The sequence below is a fragment of the Hemicordylus capensis genome, chromosome 6, assembly GCF_027244095.1.
Source record: "Hemicordylus capensis ecotype Gifberg chromosome 6, rHemCap1.1.pri, whole genome shotgun sequence".
Taxonomy (NCBI): Eukaryota; Metazoa; Chordata; class Lepidosauria; order Squamata; family Cordylidae; genus Hemicordylus; species Hemicordylus capensis.
In genome coordinates this window covers 160,378,451-160,399,890 of record NC_069662.1, presented here as the reverse complement: position 1 = coordinate 160,399,890, position 21,440 = coordinate 160,378,451, and the positions used below count along the sequence as shown (strand labels likewise).

The following is a 21,440-nucleotide window of genomic DNA, read 5'->3' as shown; positions in this document are numbered from 1 at the left end:
GCAGCTGGCTGAATCATTGCTGGCTACGGCCTTAAGCTTATTATTTTTAAAAGCACCAAGACTTCCAAAAGAGAAGATTGATTAATATTGTTTTCCCTCGTTCATCTTTACCCCTGTTCCCCGCTGCCCCTGTCCCAGAAGTTTGACGAAATCAGCCTTTCAGAAGGAAGCACGGTAGATTTGGCAATCCCGTCGGATCTTCTGGAGCAGATGCCAGACCTGGCAGAAGAGATGATGGAACCTGAGGACTGCTTCCCAGAACGTAAGGATGAGTTGCTCTCACTTCCTCTTTTCTGAACTGTAAGATTTTTTTAAATTAAGAAATTATTCATAGTTACATTTGGAAGCGACATATCACAAAGTCTGTAAAATGTGAAGAACAGTTCAGAAGCTCATCAGATGAGCTAAAATGCAATTACTACTTCAGACTTCAGTGGGGAGGATCACGTATTTGAAAAGGAACTGATTGATAGACCTTGGGATTATAATATATACTCACTGTTTGGCTGTTGGGCGCTTCCCAGACTAGATGCTCAGCAGCAGCAAAATGCCTCCATTCAGGCAAGTCGCATTCGAAACGTAAACAGCAGGGGGAGCAGTCTCGCAGAAACTAACAACCCGAGAAAACATCAACTTTTTCACGCCGGATATACGACGTCCTAGCTCTATATCGCAGCAATTAAATTAGAAACAAGGCATCGGAAATGTGAACGGAACCCTGCGTAGGGACTGTGGAGTCACGATGTAGGAAGTGTGGAAGCACACTTCCGAGATGCGTCCTGACCCCGTTGTAGGGTCTAGTCTGGAAAGCGCCCTGGTGACAGTTGTTGGTTTTAAGTGTCATTTTGTTGTTATTGTTGGTGGTTGTTTTTCCACTGCAGACTACTGTATTTTTAACTATAGTTTGGAGTGTTCATGATGGAGTTTCTTAGATGGCCAGCAAGTGTCACTGACTGATACGCACAATGGGGAAAGAAAAGCACGTACATAGGAAGCTGCCATATACTGAGTCAGACCATTGGTCTATCTAGCTTAGCATTGTCTTCACAGACTGGCAGCAACTTCTCCAAGGTTGCAGGCAGGAATCTTCTCTCAGCCCTATCTTGGAGATGCCGGGGAAGGAACTTGGAACCTAGATGCTCTTCCCAGAGCGGCTCCATCCCCTGAGGGGAATATCTTACAGTGCTCATACTTCTAGTCTCCCTTTCATATGCAACCAGGGTGGACCCTGCTTAGCTAAAGGGACAAGTCATGCTTGCTCCCACAAGACCAGCTCTCCTCTCCAGAGAGGAGTGGCCAACCCACAGCACACATTTGGAAATTAGATATGTTGGGTATAAGATATAGCCAATAGGTGTCTTCTCCTGTAGTATATTAGCTGGGGTTACTTGTGTGAGAGTCCAGTTCCTTCCTGCCCAACCTGTGGTGTGATTTGATTCCCTAGCATAATGGTGAGCTGTCCAGTAGGGCAAGTGTGAGCAGGTCTGAGACAAGGTGTGCTGAAATAGCCAAGGAATCGCACTGGTGCACAAGGCGCTGTTGGTAGCTAGCATAAAGCCATTGTGCTAGCCCCAGCCATGATGGGAGTTGTAGTCCAACATCATCAGGTAACCCCATGTTGGGAGCCCCTGGAGTATTCCATAAATTATTATGTGTCAGGTGAAAAAGGCCTTCTTTTTGTGGGTCTTGATGCTCCATTTCTTTGAATGATACGGAGTTCTTCTATTAGGATAGAGAGAGAACATTACATAGGAACATAGAGACCTAGGAAGCTGCCTGATACAGAGTCAGACCCTTGGTCCATCTAGCTCAGTACTGTCTACACTGACTGGCAGTGGTTCTCCAAGGTTATAGGTAGGAGTCTCTCCCAGTCCTGCCCGGAGATGCCAAGAAGTGAACCTGGATCCTTTTTCATGGAGATGCTCTTCCACTGAGCTACGGTCCCTAAGAGGAATATCTTATAGCACTCACATGTAGTCACCCATTCAAATACAAACCAAGGTGGACTATGCTTATCAAAAGGGGCAATTGTTGCTTGTTAGCACAAAACCAGCTCTCCTCCTCAAAACCAGCCATTTGAATGAGGGGGGAATATGGAGGTGCTAGGCTCTTATACAATTTTGCCAAATTCTTGGGCAAAAGGGAAAAAAAGTGGCACTCAGAAAAGGATTGCTTTAAACTTAATAATCCAATCTGGTATTAGGCAAACTTTTAACTCTATAAGAGTATTGATCAGATAACCCAAGAGTTAATTTCAACATCGGTCAGCATCCGTAAGATGTTTCAGAGGTGGAAAGCCTCATAATAAGCGGGTAGGTATGGAATTCCTATTCCGCCATTAACTGTTTTTGTGTAGAGAACACTACATCTAAGTCTCGGGTTTTTGTTAGCATGAATAAAAGAGATAGAAATTCTTCAGCAATTGATTTATTTAAGTTTCAGTTTTTCATATTGCTGAAGCTGATACCATCAGCTTTCAGCTTTGTTTGATGTTGTGGGTTTTTAATATCTTATTCAATCTTGCTTTGAGTTTGTAATGCACTATAAGGACTGTATGCAGAAAGGCAGGATGTAAAATAAGAAGAATGTTATTACAGAGGGGGCTAGGGGACAGTTACTCCTGGTTGATTTTTGCAAGGGTACCAATTCCGCCCTTCATTCTCACCAGTTGGCGGAGTTCACCCACAGTACCTCCAGGCATTTCCTGTAACCTTGGGCTGATTGCATAAGGCAGCATTGCTTTTTAAAAAAAAACTTTAAAGATTAAACTGTGCCAGCCTTCTGTAAACTCTCAACTCCACCCACCTCCGAAAGGCAGGGATATGGCATGACATGACTCTACGGAAGATTTTCAGTCTGTTTAATTCTCCAACGAACATTCACAATCTCTTGGAAGGCTTCTGCTTTTCAAAATGAGTTTCTATCCCAGCTGATTGTTCCATAAGATTCTTCCCTGGGGTGTTGTGAGGAGGGGGAGAGGGAGGGAATAAGGTGAGCTGAACTGTCATAGATCTGTGAGCGTACATATCCCGGAGGATTATTTGACTCAGAAACAAGCCTGCTCAGAGGGGATCAGATGGGGCTCACAGGGACGAACACAAGGGCTCCTAGTCAGCAAAACAGTGTGTGCAAGATGATTGAATGAGGTAACGGAACCCCTGCAGGGCTCAGAGACATCCTCGGGTCCCAGGCATTCTCTTGGCAGTTCTCCTTAAATGCAGGAGCCCAATATTAATTCAGTTGACGGGAAAGGGCACCGTGTGGCAAGCAAGTCTTCCAGGGGATACGATGATTTGAATGCTTGCTTCCGGTGGCCTCTTGTTTTCCAAGAAGTTTCCAGTTTTTTTTTCCTGCATAGATAATACACGTGATAAATAGATGGATAAGTCAGTGACCTATATTTCATGATAAGCAGTTGTATTAAAAAAGAGAGTTTGGTAGCTAGCACAGAAAGCTGCAGGGAGGGGAAGAGCTTCTGCATGGCAAGGAATGGCTCCCTGCTGGCTCTTTGCAGAATCAATTTATGTACGGGTGCAGCCTCCGTCCTCGTGAACTTACCGTGGCTGAGTGCTGAGTTGATTTAAGCAGCAATCAGCTATCAGCAACTTCCCAACAGCAATTATTTCCCACGTGAGCAAGGCAAAAGTTATGCAGACAAAACTACCAAATGATACATTACATGGGGAATCCATGTGGTTGTTTTAAAAAATCATCCACGTTGCGGGTGGGGTACAGTGTTCCCTCTAACAGGGATTCCCAGATGTTGTTGACTACAACTCCCATAATCCCCGAGCAAAAGCCATTAAAGCTGGGGATTCTGGGAGTTGTAGTCAACAACATCTGGGAATCCTTGCTAAAGGGAACACTGGTGGGGAAAACAAATTGGCCTGGGATTGTGATGGTGGGGGTGGGGATATTTAACCCTTTCCTCTGTACCATTTTCCTGATCAAAATTGCCACACTGAAGCTACTAGTAACCCCACTGAGGTAAAGAGGATTTCCTGAGCACAGCTATCATCGACCTGTGCGCTTGTGAGATTTTGACAGGGGAAATAATAATAATAATTATTAGTAGTAGTAGTAGTAGTAGTATTTTACACAGTCAGACAGGTGTTATTGACTGGTTTGTTTTATCCAGACATCGAGTCCTTCCCAAGGACCTGGGATGCCAGAATTTTATTGTCAATGTTGTTGCTGTTGTTATAGATATCGTCGCAGAATATAGGCTGTTCCCAGTAAAGCTGCTTTTTGTAATTGGCTGATGGTGATTTCTGTGGCCCCTATGGTGTTGAGGTGCTCTTCAAGGTCTTTTGGAACTGCACCCAGGGCGCCAATGACCACTGGGATTATTTTGGTCTTTTTCTGTCACAGCCTTTCAATTTCAATTTGTAGATCTTTGTATTTGGTGATTTTTTCTATTTCTTTTTCTTCTATTCTGCTATCCCCTGGTATTGCTATGGTTGCTATCCCCTGGTATTGCTATGCTATCTTCTTCTTCTTCTTCTTCTTCTTCTTCTTCTTCTTCTTCTTCTTATTATTATTATTATTATTATTATTATTATACACAGTCAGAAATAATAGTAATAATAATAATTATTATTAATAATAATAATTCAATTTCTATACCACCCTTCCAAAATGGTTCAGGGCAGTTTACACAGAAAAATAATAAATAAATTAAATGGCTCCCTGTCCCCAAAGGGCTCACAATCTAAAAAGAAACATCAGCTAGACACCAGCAACAGTCACTGGAAATACAGCGCTGGGGGTGGATAGGGCCAGTTAATGGCCCTCCCATGTGCCATTGTCTTGAATTTATATGCACACATATTGGTTTTATGAGCTTTAAAAGAAATGTTTCATTTCTGCCCGATTGGTGTTCTGTGCAGCTTGGCATATAGAACATGGTGTTGGAGATAGATCGGTTTGACCTCAGATTTGGAGCTAAAGTAGTTGAGAAGAAGTCCCGTGTGAAATCGCTATTAAACATTTGAAGCTGCCTTTGTACTGAGTCAGACCATTGGTCCTCTGGCTCCGTTCTTCGGACTACACTGACTGGAAGCAGCTCTCCCATTTCACACAGGGGTCTTTCTAACCCTACCAGGAGATGCCAGAAATTGAACCTGGGACCTTCGGCATGGAAAGCAGGTTCTCTGCCACTGAGATCTGGCCCTTCTACAGACTCTCTTGCTGGCTGTAGCATTTCAGACATGTGAGGGGACTGAATGTTTGAATGTGAGAGGACAAATAAATAAATTTTGAATGTTATTTTGAATTACCACCCTGCATAAAATATCCTCTCCACGTATAAAACTGGCATACCAAGGAAAAGGTTCCAACACCTTTCTCCTGACATGGATTTAATATAAGAACATAAGAACGGCATGGATCAGGCTGAAGGCCTAATTAGTCCAGCATCCTCTTTCACACAGTAGACCACCAGATGCCTCCGGGGAGCCCACAGGCTAGAGGTAAGGGCATGCCCTCTCTCCTGCTATTGCTCCCTTGCTTCTGAGCCTGGAGGCAGCCTAGAGCCAAAAAGACTTGTAGCCATTGATAGACCTGTCCTTTATGAATTTGTCTAAGCCCCTCTTAAAGCCATCCAAGTGATGGCCATTGTCACATTGTGTGGCAGAGAATTCCGTAGATTAATTATGCATTGTGTGGGAAAGTACTTCCTTTTGTTGGTCCTAAATTTCCTGGCCTTCAGTTTCATGGGATGAACCCTGGTTCTAGTGTTGTGAGAGAGATATGATGCATAATTTTATAGACCTCTATCGTGTCCCCCCTTAGTCGTCTTTTTTTTAAACTAAAAACCTCAGGTGTAGTAGCCTTGCCTCATAAGTAAGGTGCTCTAGACCCCGATCATCTTGGTTGCCCTCTTCTACAATGTCCGTTTTGAGTTATGGTGACCAGAACTGTACAAATGTGGCCACACCATCATTTTGTATAAGGGCATTGTAATATTAGCAGTTTTATTTTCAATCCCCTTCCTAATGATTCCAAACACAGAACTGGCCTTTTTCAAAGCTGCCACACACTGAGTTGACGCTTTCAACGAGCTGTCCACCACAACCCCAAGATCCCTCTCCTGGTCAGTCACCACCAGCTCAGACCCCTTCAGCATATATGTGAAGTTGGGTTTTTTTGCTCCAGTATGCATCACTTTACACTTGCTTACACTGAACCACATTTGCCATTTTGTCACCCACTCCTCAGGTTTAGAGAGATCCTTTTGGAGCTCCTCACCATCTGTTTTGGATTTCACTGCCCTAAATAATTTAGTGTCATTTGGCACTTCGCGACTTGCCCCAGCTTCTAGATCATTTATGAATAAATGGAAATGCACTGGTCCCACTACCGGGGAAGAGAATCCTGGGTGTAAAGGTGGCTCTTCTCACCATGAGTGACTCCTGGAGTAATTCATCCCGTCTCCCCTAGAATCTGGGAACAGATTTCTATCTTAGAGGCTCAGGAGGAGGATGGTCTTATGGGTACTGAAGCGAGTCTGGGGTTTGCCAGGCAGGCAGGGGCTGCCCATGGCTTGGCAGCACCTGAGGCGAGGCGACGGATGCTTCCTTGCCCCACTTCCAAAACCAGCCCAAGATGGCAGGACGGGGGAGTGGGGAGTCACAGGGAAGGGGAGGACAGGCCCTCCTGGCAGAGCTTGTAAGGGTCAAAGAGCTGCTCTGCTGGCCTCAGTGAGGGGCACCTTGCCATCCTGCTGGCATCCAATGGTTTGCTGCCTATGGTGACCTAAGGGCGCAGCGGGGAAGTGACCCGCCTAGAGAGCAGGAGGCTGTTGGTTTGAATCCCCGCTGGTGGGTTTCCCAGAATATGGGAAAATCCTATATCGGGAAGCAACGATATAGGAAGGTGCTGAAAGGCATCATCTCATACTGCATGGGAGGAGGCAATGGTAAACCCCTCCTGTATCCTACCCAAGAAAACCACATGGCTCTGTGGTCTCCAGGAGTCGACACCGACTCGACGGCACAACCTTTCCTTTTTCCTGTGGTGACCACTGCATCTTGCCTCATGGAAAGAGCACCCCTGCATCTTGGAACACCACAGCGGGTTTGCGGATCTCGTTTTCACCTCTTAGCCACTGTATGGAGAGAGAGAAATGCATCTCCAGTTAAAGGATGGCTAATCTGTGGGTGATGGGGTTGGGAAATACCCCTACTGGAGACTTCAGGAAGTCACTGTCAGAATAGACAACATTTTGCTGAGTGGGGCTGTGGTCAGACTCAGGCTATGGCAGCTTCGCATATATTCAGATATACAGCTTGCCCCTTTGCAAAGCATACGTTGCAAAGCTGAGGTGACTTCTACCCAACGTACAGTAAGTTGGCGCTTTCTTTTCTGTAATTCATTTGCAGACATTTCTTTCTGACTGAGCACTCCCGAGCGCTGACAACCCAACATTATCTTCCACTTGTCCCAGCAGTAAAAGCCTGCTGTTTCAAAACACAATATGCTCCACTCACCCCCACCCCACAAAAGCCATTGTCACGTTGCAGATTTCTCGTGTTGTGATTTAGGATTTTGCTGTGAAAGGCTAGAGCTGGGCGGGGGGGCGGCTTGCCCACTATGAAAAGGAAATGACTGGGCTAGGTGGACAGCACTGAAACACTTCCCGGGGGGGGGGGGGGAGCAACAGCCTCTGTGGGAATTACAGGCATCATTTTAAACAGCATTAAAAGCACTGCCATTGTTCCTCAAGGAGATTACCTGGCAAAGCCACATGGACTTTGGCAAAGCTGTACTTGTTTGTCAGTGAGTCACACCAAAGGTTGCAAGTGGATTTCTACTATGAAGCGTGGAGGACTGCAAGATATTGCTCATCATGGACAAGAAATGCATCAAATAAATGAGCCAATTAAAGCATTCTGTCACAATCCCTTTCAGTTTATTGTTTTTTCATAATAGTAGAACTATCCATAATTGTACGCAAACTGAGGGAGCTCCATATATGATTGAAGACTGGATATATGGATGGACGGGTAGACAGACAGATACAAGAACATGGGAACATGTTGACCCTGAAGATCCTTGGTTCATCTAGCTGAGTATTGTCTACAGTGATTGCTAGCTTCTCTGCAGGACTTAGAACTTAAGAACAGCCCAAGGCCCATCTAGTCCAGCATCCTGTTTCCCACAGTGTCCCACCAGAAAAGTGTCCCACCCTGAAAAGCCCACAGGCAGGAGCTGAGGGCATGCCCTCTCTCCTGCTGTTGCTCCCTTGCAACTGGTACTCAGAGGCATCTTGCCTCTGAGGCTGGCCTATAGTCACCAGACTAGTAGCCATTGATAGACCTCTCCTCCATGAATTTGTCTAAGTCACTTTAAAAACCATCTATGCTAGTGGCCATCACCATATCCTGTAGTGGAGAATGCTTACCCCAACTTCTAGATAATTTATGAAACATCTGACCCTGGTAATTTGTTAATTTTTAGTTTTCAAGACAGTTTAGAACATCTTCTGTCATCACCTCACATTGGCCCAGTTTTTCAGCCTCCAAGCCTGAGAAGCTCAGTTCTGGAGTGGAGATATGGTCAGTATCCTCCACCATGAAGACAGATGCAAAGAACTTATTCAGCTTCTCTGCAATCCCCTTATCCTCCTTATTAATCCCTGCCATGCCCTCATCCTCTAAGGGTCCAACCGCTTCCCTGGCAGGTTTTCTGCTTCTGATATATTTAAAGAAGGTTTTTGTTATTCCCCTTGACCCTTCTAGCTATATGCTCCTCAAACTCTCTTTTTGCATCCCTTATTGAGGCTATTCTCATGACCACTCAAAAGTCAGCTAAGGGAGCCCAAGCAGCTTTCAAGCGGTCATGAGAACCACCAGGCTTGCAGGTGAGCCTGGCGGGTCAGCAGTGGCTAGCCCGCCTAAATACCCCTCCCCTAAAATGAGGTTAGCAGAGCGAGCACTCTGCTAACCCCATTTCTGTGATCGTGAGTTGCCACAGTGTGGCTCCATGCCACAGCAACTCATGAAGAGAACTCCAATTGGGAGGCTAAAACAAGCCTCCCTGCATTGGAGGGTTTCTCCAGAATGGCCCGCACACTCACACAGGGCATTCTGGGACTTCCAGGGGCCAGGCAGCCCCCGATCTCTGCAGCCCCAACTGGCTCCGTGACGAGTTGGTAATCGTGTGGGTGGCCGGTCCAGCTGCCCAGGCTAACCCCCTGATCATCTGTGGCAAGAGCAGGACCCGCTCTCCCCGCAGAACCCTATTCGGTTCTGCACACTGACCATGTATCAGTCTGCACACTGACCATGTGTCAGTGACCTCATTGTCTCCTTGCATTTCTTTTGCCAGAGCTTATGTTCCTTTCTGTTCTCTTTATTTGGGCTGGACCTCCATTTTCTGAAGGAAGTCTTCTTTGGTTTTATAACTTCCCTGACTTTACTTGTTAGCCATGCTGCCGTCCTCCTGAACTTGGTGATACTTTCCCCCCTTGTTATACATTCCAACTGAACTTCTATTGTTGTGGTTTTAAATAATTTTTATGCTTTTTGGAGTAATTTGACCCTCCTTACTTTCCCTTTCAGCTTCTTTTTACCAGTCCTCTCATGTTTGAGAAGTTTCCTCTTCTGAAGTCCAACATATCTGTCTTAAACTTTCTTGGCAATGCTGCACTCATATATAAGCTGAATTGGATCACAGTATACTCCCTGTTCCCCAGTGGTTATACAACTCTGACATCTCACATAAGGTCCTGGCACCACTCAGGATTAATCCAGGATTCTCCTATCTCTGGCTGGTTCCATGACCAACAGTTCTATCTATCTATCTATCTATCTATCTATCTATCTATCTATCTATCTATCTATCTATCTAAAATATTTCTATACCTCCCAAAACTTGCATCTCTGGGCAGTAGACACAAGGCACAGTCATTTAGCATGTCTAGAAATTTGGCCTCTCTGTCAATACCCACATGTGAATTTGCCCAGTCTATGGAGGGTATTGAAGTCACCCATTATTACAGCTCTGTCTCTCTTTGACGCCTCTCTGTTTTGCTTCTCCAACTCTAGGTCACTCTCAGCATTTTGATCTGGAGGGTGATAGCACTTCCCTAGTAACACATTTCCTTTCAGTCCTCACATTCTCACCCATAATGATTCTGTGGAGGACTCCGGTGCTCCTAGGTTTTCTAGCTTGTTGGATGCTATACCTTGTTTAATATATAGTGCTACTCCACTCCCAATTCACCCCTCTCTGCCCTTTCTATAGAGTTTATATCTTCTATAGAGTTTATACCCAGGAATAACAGTGTCCCACTGGTTCTCACTATTCCACCAGGTTTCTGTTACGCCCACCATATCTGTGTTTTCATTAGCAACCAAACACTCCAGCTCACCCAGCTTGGTTCAAAGGCTTCTGGCACTGGTATATAAACACCAATTCATCAAGTCTCTTACCTGGCATTGGCGTGTGCCATCTCCCTTACTGCTCTACTCCTGGTTCTACTCTGTCCCCTTCTGGTTTATCTGAAAGGTTTGTACCCTCACACATCAGGAGATTTTGCTTGCTGAACAGATGTCCCTCAGTTCCTGTCGGCAATCCCCAGGTGTCATTTTAAAAGCTGCTCTGCAATCTTTTTTGATTTGAAGCATCAGCAGTCTGGTTGCATCTTGGTTCAAGTGGTGCCTGTACCTTTTGTACAGGCTTTGCTTGCCACAAAATGTACCCCAGTGCCTAACAACTCTAAATTAGGGATGTGCGCAAACACATGTAAAAGATACAGCTGTATATCAACGACAAGCATATAGTGAGGCTGTTCTCACAAGCAGTCCTTTTACGGGCCTCCAAACCAGTTTTAAGATCTGACAGTTCAGCCGGTTTGATGGTGGGGGTGGGGTTACCTTAAAGCAGGGTTTCTCAACGTGTGGGTCCCCAGATGTTATTGGACTTCACCTCCCATAATCCTCAGCCCCAGTGGCCTTTGGTTGGGAATTATGGGAGTTGAAGTCCAATTACATCTGGGGACCCACACGTTGAGAATCCCTGCCTTAAAGGATCAGGGAGGGTGCTTCCCCCGGTGGGGAAAATGCAGTGGGGGGGGGAGAACACCCTACCTGCTCCTACTTGCTCTCCCTGAGGAGAGCTGGCCTTGTGGTAGCAAGCATGACTTATCCCCTTAGCTAAGCAGGGTCTACCCTGGTTGCATTTAAATGGGAGACTTGATGTGTGAGCACTGCAAGATATTCCCCTCAGGGGATGGAGCCACTCTGGGAAGAGCAGAAGTTTTCAAGTTCCCTCCCTGGCAGCATCTCCAAGATAGGGCTGAGAGAGATTCCTGCCTGCAACCTTGGAGAAGCCACTGCCAGTCTGTGTAGACAATACTGAGCTAGATAGACCAATGGTCTGACTCGGTATATGGCAGCTTCCTATGTTCCCCCGCCATCAAAGTGGCCATTGCTGGTTCCATGCACATCCCACTCTAAACCGCTCCTCCTGACCCCACTGTCTCATCCATGCATTGAGACCTCTCACCTCTGCCTGTCTCGCTGGCCTTGAGCGTGGAAGAGGTAGCACTTCATAGAACACTACTCTGAGAATGCTACCCAGAGAATTCTAATTCAGATGGGGGTCTTCCCCAGCCCTATCCAGAGATGCCAGAAATGTGCTTGGAACTCTCTGCATGCAAAACAGGTGCTCTCTGCTACTGAACTATGGTCCTCCCCTCCCCTCACCCCTTGTTGTTAATTTTTATATTGCACTTTTCAACAAAGACTTCCAACAAAAGCTTTCTCGAAGCAGTCTATGTAGCAAACAGCTATAGAAAGTGATTTCTGATCCCAAAGAGGTTCACCGTCTAAAAAGAAAGTCCACGGGCAACGCAATAGCAATAGAAAAACAAAGGTACTTCCACTTTAGATTTTGTTTTTAAAACTTGCTAGTATTTCTGCCTAAGGCAATACTAGAGATTTTGGAAATGGAGAAGAAAGAGGTCTATCCCTGACTACTAGTCATGATGACTGTATGGAATGTCATAGGGACATAGGAAGCTGCCATATACTGAGTCATTTCATTGGTCTATCTAGCTCAGTATTGTCTTCACAGACTGGAAGTGGCTTCTCCAAGGTTGCAGGCAGGAATCTCTCTCAGCCCTATCTTGGAGATAGGCTCCCTCGGCTACTAGAGGTAGAAGATGATCCTTTGGGAGCCTGGGAGACACTTAAAAAGAGGGTGGGCTGCCGTACTAGGGCAGTGACCAGCCGGACATATAAGATAGGGGTCAAAAATTATCAGAAAGCGATCACCCAACATCTGAGGATTGTTGATAAGATGAACAGGGGAGAAGCCTTCGACGTGGAATCATACCGCCACTACAAAGAGACAATCAGGACATTTCAAAATGAGCTGCGGCGCAGGTGTTTAGAAAATAAGCGGTATCGCTTCAAAGGGTCTGTAGTTGAAAAAGGGGAGTGGGCAAAGGACAAGATGCATACATCTAGTTTGACATTCCAAGGCCTGAGATTGGATGGAAGTAGCCCACTAATGGCTGACCCCCACGATATGTTAAAAATCATGGCCCAATTCTATACAAACTTGTATGCATTGAAGGATATTTCTGTAAAGGACATTCAATCCTATCTAGATAGGTTCTGAAGTCTGAATGAATATGGTCTCGGCTATTCCCTCACTGAGGGGGAAAAAAGCTCTTTGACCCATCCTGTAACGATAGAAGAGGTCAGAGCAGTTATCTCAGCGGGAAAGAACACATCGGCCCCGGGGCCTGATGGTCTGACATGGCCTTTCTATAAGATTTACGCAGACCAGCTACTACCAGTTTTAGTAAAATTATTTAATTTTGTCTTAGACAATGGGCGTTTAAATAGGTCCTTTGGGGACGGCCTCTTAATTTTTTCCCCCAAGAAAGGTGACACCACATTACCACAAAATTGGAGACCGATAACCCTCACAAATATCGATTACAGAATCTTTGCCAAAATCCTAAATAATAGATGCGAAAGTGGCCCCTAAATTGGTCCACAGCTTGCAGACAAGCGCTATCACAGGAAGAAAGATGAGAGACTCATTGTGTCTGCTGAGAGAACTTTTTTACTCTATAAAGAATGAAAGTTGGAAAGGTCACCTCCTCTTATTGGATCAAGTTAAGGCCTTTGACAAAGTGAACCACAATTATCTGTGGACATTGTTGAAAGCTAAAGGTATACCACCCCTATTTGTGACTTGGATACAGCTGCTCTATACGAATGCAAAGGTGACACCACAAATTAATGGATGGCGGGGCGACCTGATCACTTTGCATTCGGGTGTCCGCCAAGGATGCCCACTGAGCCCATTACTTTATGTTTTGGCCCTGGATCCGATCCTGATCAGGATTCAGAGAGAACCCCATCTGCAAGGACTCTCGGTCTCTATCCCCCCGCCCTGTGAGACCTTCCCGGGAGGGAGGAGGAGGGAGAGTGATGGGATAGCCGAACCACCTGTCCACTCAGAACCGCATTCTGAGTTTAAGGTAAAATTTGTAGCTCATGCCGATGATGTTACATTACTGTTATCGAATGAAAATGAAATCTCTGTAATACTAGACCTCTTCTGGGAGTATGGCAAGATCTCGGGCTCAGAATTAAATGCTGACAAAAGCGTATTTGTTAAAATGGACCCCGGACGCCAGCAACTCTCGTGCCTACCCATCTCTGAATGTAAAAGCGAAGGGGTCCCAGAGTCCAAACTGAAGTTGGTAGATACAGTAAACATTTTGGGGATTGAATATGGGATTAAGGAAAAAGCCTGGGGGGAAAATTGGACAGATTGGGAAGAAAAAGTAATGCTTAAAATCACTATGTGGAAAAAATGGAGCCTCGCCATGTACCAGAAAGCGGTTTACATCCGGACTTACCTGATACCCCCAGTGCATAACCTGGCAGTAGTCTATCCTCCCCCGCTCGATCTCCTTCGGAGAGTTGAAAGCCAGATCTTCCGTCTAGTATGGCACACAGCGTCCTTCCCTTTGGCCCGTGCGGTAGCATTTAAGGAGATTGAGCGGGGAGGCCAAGCCCTACCTGCCATGCAACCCTATTTTGTAACTGAATTCATGTCCTACAATTTTGGAAACTGGATTTTCATGAATGTCCATGATATGTCCAACCTCCTACAAAAAACCTGGGTCTCACTTTTCGCTCTGAGTTGGCGCAAGTCAGCATGGGGCATAGCATGGTGGGGGAAAGGATCTTTCAATGGCAATATTACACAAGTATTAAAAAGAGAACACCCGGACTACTTGAGAGATTTGTTATTCACACTTTAAAAATGGAAGGTTGAACCGGATCTATTTAAAGGATCCTCCTCAGTTAAGCAGCTAAGGAAAACAATTTATGGAGAGATTCTAGAAGTGGGTTTCTTAAAACCTGATTTAGAACGTAAACGCTACAAACACCGCACTTCACAGTACTTGTTGCAACCCGATCACCCTATCGCTCTCTTTAAAGAGAAAAAAGTCCCTTTCCATTTATGGGAAACAAGGTGGCGCTTATACCATCAAGTACTACCACTTAATGCGGCTAAGCCATGGCTCCCAGAGGACCAGCAAGAGTGCCCTAAAATCACCTGCAAACAGAAAGCTAGTGAGCTAGGCAAAACATTCAGGGAAACCCACTCACATTTCTTAAAAGAGTGTGTGGTAGCCAAAAGAGTGTGGCAGGGAGTAAGCAAGCTGTTAGAGTGGCCTGATTTGGAAAAACAGACTTGGGAAGAACTAACCTCGGGTTTGAGCGATAGAACCTCTTTTCGAGGTCCCAAAAAGAAACCTTCAAGGAAACGAGATGGAACGGGTGCCCTCATACTAGGGAATTGGAACGTTCCCCTTCTCGTAATCAGGTTAGTAAACCTGTATGTCATTTATGCAATGCTCCTGCATAGGAATAGGGAGGGAAGACGCGACCAAGAGGTTCACACAGATGAGACAGTAAATCTCTTCTGGAAAAGTTTGTATGGTTATGTGCAAAAAGACAAGAGTATCTCTTCTAAACAGCAATGGGACAAATTGTGGAAATGGACGTCGGATGTAAACCCCCCCCCCATTACCGGATGTGCCTTGTAATCCCCCACCCCCGAGTTACAGTACTACCCACATATACTTCATAATCTTGTGTGTTTCCAAATCCTTGTGTGTAAATCTTTGTAGATATATCATGTACAAAAAACCACTTTGTATATAATTGTGCTTTGGCATCGTACTGTATGCTTTGGTAGTTTGTTGGTTCAATAAAAAAATCTTGTCCTAATTAAAAAAAATAAAAAATCTTGTCCTATCTTGGAGATGCTACCAGGGAGGGAACTTGGAACCTTCTGCTCTTCCCAGAGCAGCTCCATCCCCTGAGGGGAATATCTTACAGTGCTCACACTTCTAGTCTCCCTTTCATATGCAACCAGCGCGGATGCTGCTTAGCTAAGGGGACAAGTCCTGCTTGCTACTACAAGACCAGCTCTCCTCTCCTAAATGTCCATATCCAAAAGTGGAGGAAGACAGTGAAGAACTAAATCAATTCTCCTTTTGATCCTGCAGGGCCCTTCTCGCATCCTTAAATATGTTCTTGTGTCCTCGTCATGGCTCCTGGCATTAAACCTTCTCTCTGACCCTTCTTTGTTCTTTCAGCTTGTGTCCGATTCCTCCCATGCTGCTGGGTGGACACCACAAAATTTCCTGGCAAAGTTTGGTGGAGGCTGAGGAAAACCTGCTTCCAAATAGTTGAACATAGCTGGTTTGAAACGTTCATTATCTTTATGATCCTCCTGAGCAGCGGAGCCCTGGTAAATGTCATACTTAGGACTTTCTTCTCCTTGTCAAGTTGTGTGTGTTGTGTGTGTATAGAATTATGTTAATTATATTTAGATTATAATGATGTCCCACACATCTGTGAGTTTGTTGATCTGCCTTTGTGTCCAAAACAGCTTATCTTGTTTAGGTGGCAGATGTGTTGGAAGCTGAGAGGGAGGGAAGTTGAAATCTTTCACCTGGAAGGAAGTTCCTGAAAATGTCCCTGGGGGATTCGCACAGCTTTGCTTTGCTTTAGGGAGCCTTTATGAGCTCAACCGCAGACCAGTCTCTATCCTCATTTTACAAATGGGCCCCAAACTGTATGTGATGTTCAGTGGTGCGATTCTTTCCCTTTGATGCCTTATTGTTGTTGTTTTTATGTGAATCGGCTTCAGAGGCTGAATCAAACCCTCAGCCATGGTGGCTAGGGATGATGGAAGTTGTAGTCCAACAACATCTGGGAACCCAAGTTTGAGAATCCCTGTCCTACGTCGTTTGTGGACCAAGTTGTAAATCCTCCTAATCTGAGGACTTCAGCTTAGGGTGGGGGGAATGAGGACTTCAGCTTGATCATCCTGAGAACAGGGGCTGAAATTTTATTTCTTGTACAGAAGTATAGCAGACACACACACACACACACACACACACACACCAACGGATGCATTTTAATGCATTGTAATTATCATATAGTCATTTATTCATAGAACCTTAGAGGACATCTGGAGTGTATAGCACTTCAATAGGCTGCTTTATACTTCCAGGCATTTGAAGACATCTACCTTGAAGAGAGAAAGAACATTAAAACTATGTTGGAATATGCAGACAAGATCTTCACATACATCTTTGTCCTGGAAATGCTTCTGAAATGGGTAGCTTATGGCTTTAAGAAGTATTTCACCAATGCCTGGTGTTGGCTTGATTTCCTCATTGTGGATGTAAGTACTGCATTTTCTTCAGCTTCGATTAAATGCGATGTGGATTAAGTTTATTTTGAACAACATGCTTCCCAGTATGAATGTAGATTCAGTTTGATTTTGCTCCCACTTGGGACAGCTCAAAATGCACTCCTGGTGCTCATTAGCCATTATTTTCAGCACTCAGTGAAATCTCTAGCTTCAGAATGTGCTGCTGTTAAATTATTCTTTTGCATCAGAGCCAAGACCTCACCTTCAGACTATAGAAAAACTCTGGGGCTGTAGTGAAAACCCTGAACCCGGGTGACTTGCAGTAACCACCCCTTTCCCCACATCCAGAGTAACCTGTAGGAGTAAATCAGGAGAGAGCAATCTGAGGATCTCCAGCTGTTGTTACATCACAACTCCCATCGCTCAGTGGTAGAGCCTCTGCTTTCCATGCAGAAGGTCCCAGGCCAAACCCTTTTGTCTCCAGGTAGGGCTGGGAAAGACTCCTGTATAAGGCTGCTTCCTATGCTGTTCTTATCACTCCCACAATTCATTGCAGCAGGGAGGGATGGCAATTGTAGTCCAAGAACAGCTGGAGAGCCTCAGCTTGGCCACTCAGCTTGAAGTAAATCTTGATGACAAATTCAGACAAAAGGGATTTAGAATCCTTTTGAATCCTTTTAAAAAAAAAAATCCTATGATCCTATTGCATTTTTCAATCATGTGAGAGAGAGGCTTTACAATACAATACAATACAACGGATATTTATATACTGCTTTTCAATGAAAGTTTCCAAAGCAGTTTACATAGAAATTAATTAATTAATTAATTAAAATGCTTTCATTTAGAAGCAGGAGAGCAATGTCATTCTAGAATTACTGAAGGAAGAACTCAAAGAACGGGTTAAGCTGGGAGGAAATAAAATTAGCTTGCCTCAACCTAGCCATAAGGTTGTTTGAGCAGTGGAATTCACCACAGTGTCAGGCAGAAGTAAAAGCATTTCCTTTATGGAATGTTGGAGCAAATGTTCTTGAAGGTTCCTTCAGTCTTTGGGATACTATGAATGGTGTTTCATTCCACCCCTGGGTAGACTCTAGGGACCAACTTCACTTCCAGAAGCTTATCCCCAAATGCTGAGGCCCAAAACATTCTGGCCGACATCCGGACTAACCAAGTGCTTACATAAGGAGAAAAGTTGCATTATCATGAGGATATTGCATAGTTGCACTAAAAGAAGTGTAATGCCCCATGTCGGGGCTGCATGGTTTGTTGAGGTAGAATGGTCTAGGTCCAGCCTCAGAGTGGTGGCCCTTGGCTGCATCTATGTCGACAGCCTGTTATCACCGGAAGCTGGCCGGAAAATGCCCTGCCAAGCCAGACCTTCTGCTCCTCGGGTTCCTTCCGCCTAGGCAGCCCTCGGCCATCTGGTCCCTCATCATGGGCCGGCCTGTCTATATATGCCCCCGAAATCTCGTGGGTGATCTTGTGAGATCTTCCGATCTCGCTAGAACTCTTGTGAGGACCCATGGACCCACAAGAGTTCAGCATGAGATCTCACGAGGTGGAAATCACGACTCGCGAGGTGGAAATCACATCTCACGAGATTTTGGCACTCCCAGACGGCGAAAAGCCATCTGGCCCCAGTGGCTGGCTTATTGCCTCTTCGTCGGCCGAGGCATCTGCCAGGTCTGTCGGGGGTTGGGCCAAGGATGGGGGGCGGGGAAGGAACTGATCAGCACCAGGAGTTGGGCAGGTCATGGGGGTCTGTACCGGGGCCCTGACAAAAACGTTTTGCACAATTACTCAAAAGTTACATTTAAAATGAATTAGATGTCACAGTTCCACACTGTTGTGCAAGAGCAAGCATGCTTGTGGTGGCACAACCCTTGTCTGGAACGCAAATGCCAGACTTGGCCCAAATAGCTATGTGCTCGGGCGGCGTCCTTCTGCCAGTGCTTCCTTAGTCAGGATGCCAGCCTCTCTCTTTTAGGCCACAACTCTTCAGATTTTTGTGTTTCCGTACAAATGTCAGCCCTGTGGATCCAGGGGGAGAGGGGGTTGTATTGTATTCTCTCCAGAATACCCACCTTGGGTTCAGAATCAGGAGTGAGGTGTTACAGTGCAGACTCTGGGCCCAAAGGACAGGAATGGTGGAGCCAGTATTCCTTAGGGAGGTATGCAGAAGTGGAAAGCAGGAGGCCTGTGTAGGTTCCTCCTGGCTTCTCCTAGCCAGAGCCCCTGACTTCTGCTCTTGGCTGTGTTCTTCTCTTTGGTGGGGCTGCTCGCCCAGCTCTCTTCACTCTTCCTCCTTGGCTGTTGCTGTTGCATGAGTACTGAAGGAAATAGGCCAGAAGTGTTTGTACCTCGCAAATTTGTGGCAGTAATAATACCTCTTTGTGCCTCCATTCACTGCCCAGTCTTCAATATCTGGGTTTCTTGCCAATGTTACAGAAAAACAATGCAATCAAAATTAAAACAACACTCTCGGAATAACAAATAGCAATATAAAAACATGAGAGGAGTTAAAAGCCGCACAAAACATAACATAAATGCAAAGATCTTTGCATGGTTCCAAAAGAGCAGGCACCAGGGCCTTTCCCAGATGTCAGGCTTAACTGTGGAATTAAGTGGGGTAAAGTAGAGCAAGTTATGAGATTATGCATTAGCTGCATATAAGCATAATAAAGATAATTCACAGAAACCTGGGGGCTGCTCACATAGGGCTACTTTAAGAGGGTTTCTGGCGGTTCCTTCCAAATGTTTTCCATGCACCATTTATACTGTGCACCGTTCAAGTCCATGTAGAGTATATCACTCCTGGTGGTACTTTATGGTAGGGGTGTGCAATTCGGATTTTCAATGTTTCGATCTGGATCTGAATTGAAACACCCCTGATTTGTTTTTGGGTCCATATCTGACCCATCCAAATCACCCCAGATTTGATTCGGATCCGAATTAATCTGAATCGATTAGGATTTTTTAAAAACTGGGTCCTGGGGCCAAAAGGGTGGGGTGGGGTGGTAGTGCCTAATGGGTGGAGGCTACCACCCCAATTGAAGAGAGATTGGGCAGAGCTGATTTTTGGTGAATTTTTGAAGTTTTAGTGTCTTTGGGGCAGATTTGGGGCATAAAGTGGGATCTGAGGCAGAAGAGTGGGGTGGTAGTGCCTAATGGGTAGAGGCTACCACCCCAATTGCAGAGGGATTGGGCAAAGGGCTGATTTTTGGTGAATTGTTGAAGTTTATGCTTCTTTAAGGTTTTTCCTCATAAGGTATAATGGAGGGTGTATCGCTTCATGTCAGGGGAAAAGGGGTGGCCTAGAGTGGTGTGGGGTTGGTGGTAGTGCAAGTTAGGGGCAAGGAAGCTACCAGAATTTGCTGTTGTGGTTCTGTTGAGGTTCTGTTGTTTCTGAGGTGTTCTGAGTGTGGATTCTGTGATAGCAAATGAGAGTGGATTCATGGTGTCTCAATGAAAATCTCATTTGCTATCATAGAATCCACACTCAGAACACCTCAGAAACAACAGAAGCCTGTACCCCATGAGTTAGCAACCCGTGGGGGTGGTTGGCACCCTATGTGCACTACACCACCACTTGCTCTGGGCCACCCCAGCACTGCCCAAGTGCAGTTATGGGGCTGCTGAAACCTCCATTATACCTTATGAGGGGAAAACTTAAAGACGCGTAAACTTCAACAATTCACCAAAAACTGGCCCTTTGCCCAATCCTTCTGAAATTGGGGTGGTAGCCTCCACCCATTAGACACTACCACCCCACCCCACTCTTCTGCCCCAGATCCCACTTTATGCCCCAAATCTGCCCCAAAGACACTAAAACTTCAAAAATTCACCAAAAATCAGCCCTCTGCCCAATCCCTCTGCAATTGGGGTGGTAGCCTCCACCCATTAGGAACTAATGGCCCAGGAGAGCCTTACGGGAGATTATTCTACAAACAGGGCACCACAAACAAGCCTCTTCTCATCACCACCCACTTCACCTTAGGTGGTGGGAAGTTCCCACTGGGAACACCCAGAGGAGGGCTTCTGCACCAGTTGCTCTACCTGCAACCACAGGGCCAGCCATGCATTCCCCCCACCCACCCTCCACAGTGCCTCGGGGACACTTCACTGATGAAATAATTCAGCCAATGACCACAAAAGAACAAAAAGAGTGGGGGAAGTTTTATTCAAAATACTACAGACAGTTTCCATCTGAGGCTCTCTCAGCTTTTAGTGACAGGTAAAAGAAAACACTCAGCAGCTACAAGAATATTTCAAAAAGTACCCCAGTTGCAAAGAACGGGGGTGTAGGAACATACAAGAGCACCTTAAAACGTTTACAGAGACTTTTGCAGAGCCCTGGATGGATGGGCACAGGCTATTGTTTCTTAGCTTAGTTGCATTACAGATAAAACACAATAGAACAGTTGCAAAGATATGCAAAGCACACAGAAGGAGAAAAAAAAGGTTTTGATGCAAACTGACTAGCAAACTGTTCCCTAGACTAAATCCCCTTTTCCTTGAAAACGCACCCCTCACCTGATGAGCTTCAAATATCCTGCAATCCTGTCTCTGAAGGATCTGCAGTCCTTTTGAATAGCCAACTCCATGGCTACCTATCCTGTTGCAAGCCCAGCCTAGCTTCAACTGAACAAAGGTCAGTTCTCTTCCTGCCGCATGGCCCTCAAGGTCCCACCCACCATGTGCTGTGTGGCTGATCCATAGAGGTCACCACT

At 45.5% G+C, this 21,440-nt stretch overlaps 1 protein-coding gene across 13 annotated transcripts in view; it reads left to right on the top strand.

Moving 5' to 3' along the window:
- Positions 1–21,440, top strand: part of LOC128329198 (sodium channel protein type 5 subunit alpha-like) — a 371,320-nt gene that overhangs the window by 301,094 nt on the left and 48,786 nt on the right. For 11 of the 13 annotated variants that reach the window (XM_053259890.1, XM_053259889.1, XM_053259895.1 and 8 more), the window contains 3 exons: positions 139–262; positions 15,644–15,798; positions 16,567–16,740. In XM_053259890.1, the coding sequence (XP_053115865.1) occupies positions 139–262; positions 15,644–15,798; positions 16,567–16,740 (453 nt within the window). Of the gene's footprint in view, positions 1–138; positions 301–15,643; positions 15,799–16,566; positions 16,741–21,440 lie in introns of those variants that run through there. The other 2 variants (XM_053259892.1, XM_053259901.1) reach the window with 2 other exon arrangements.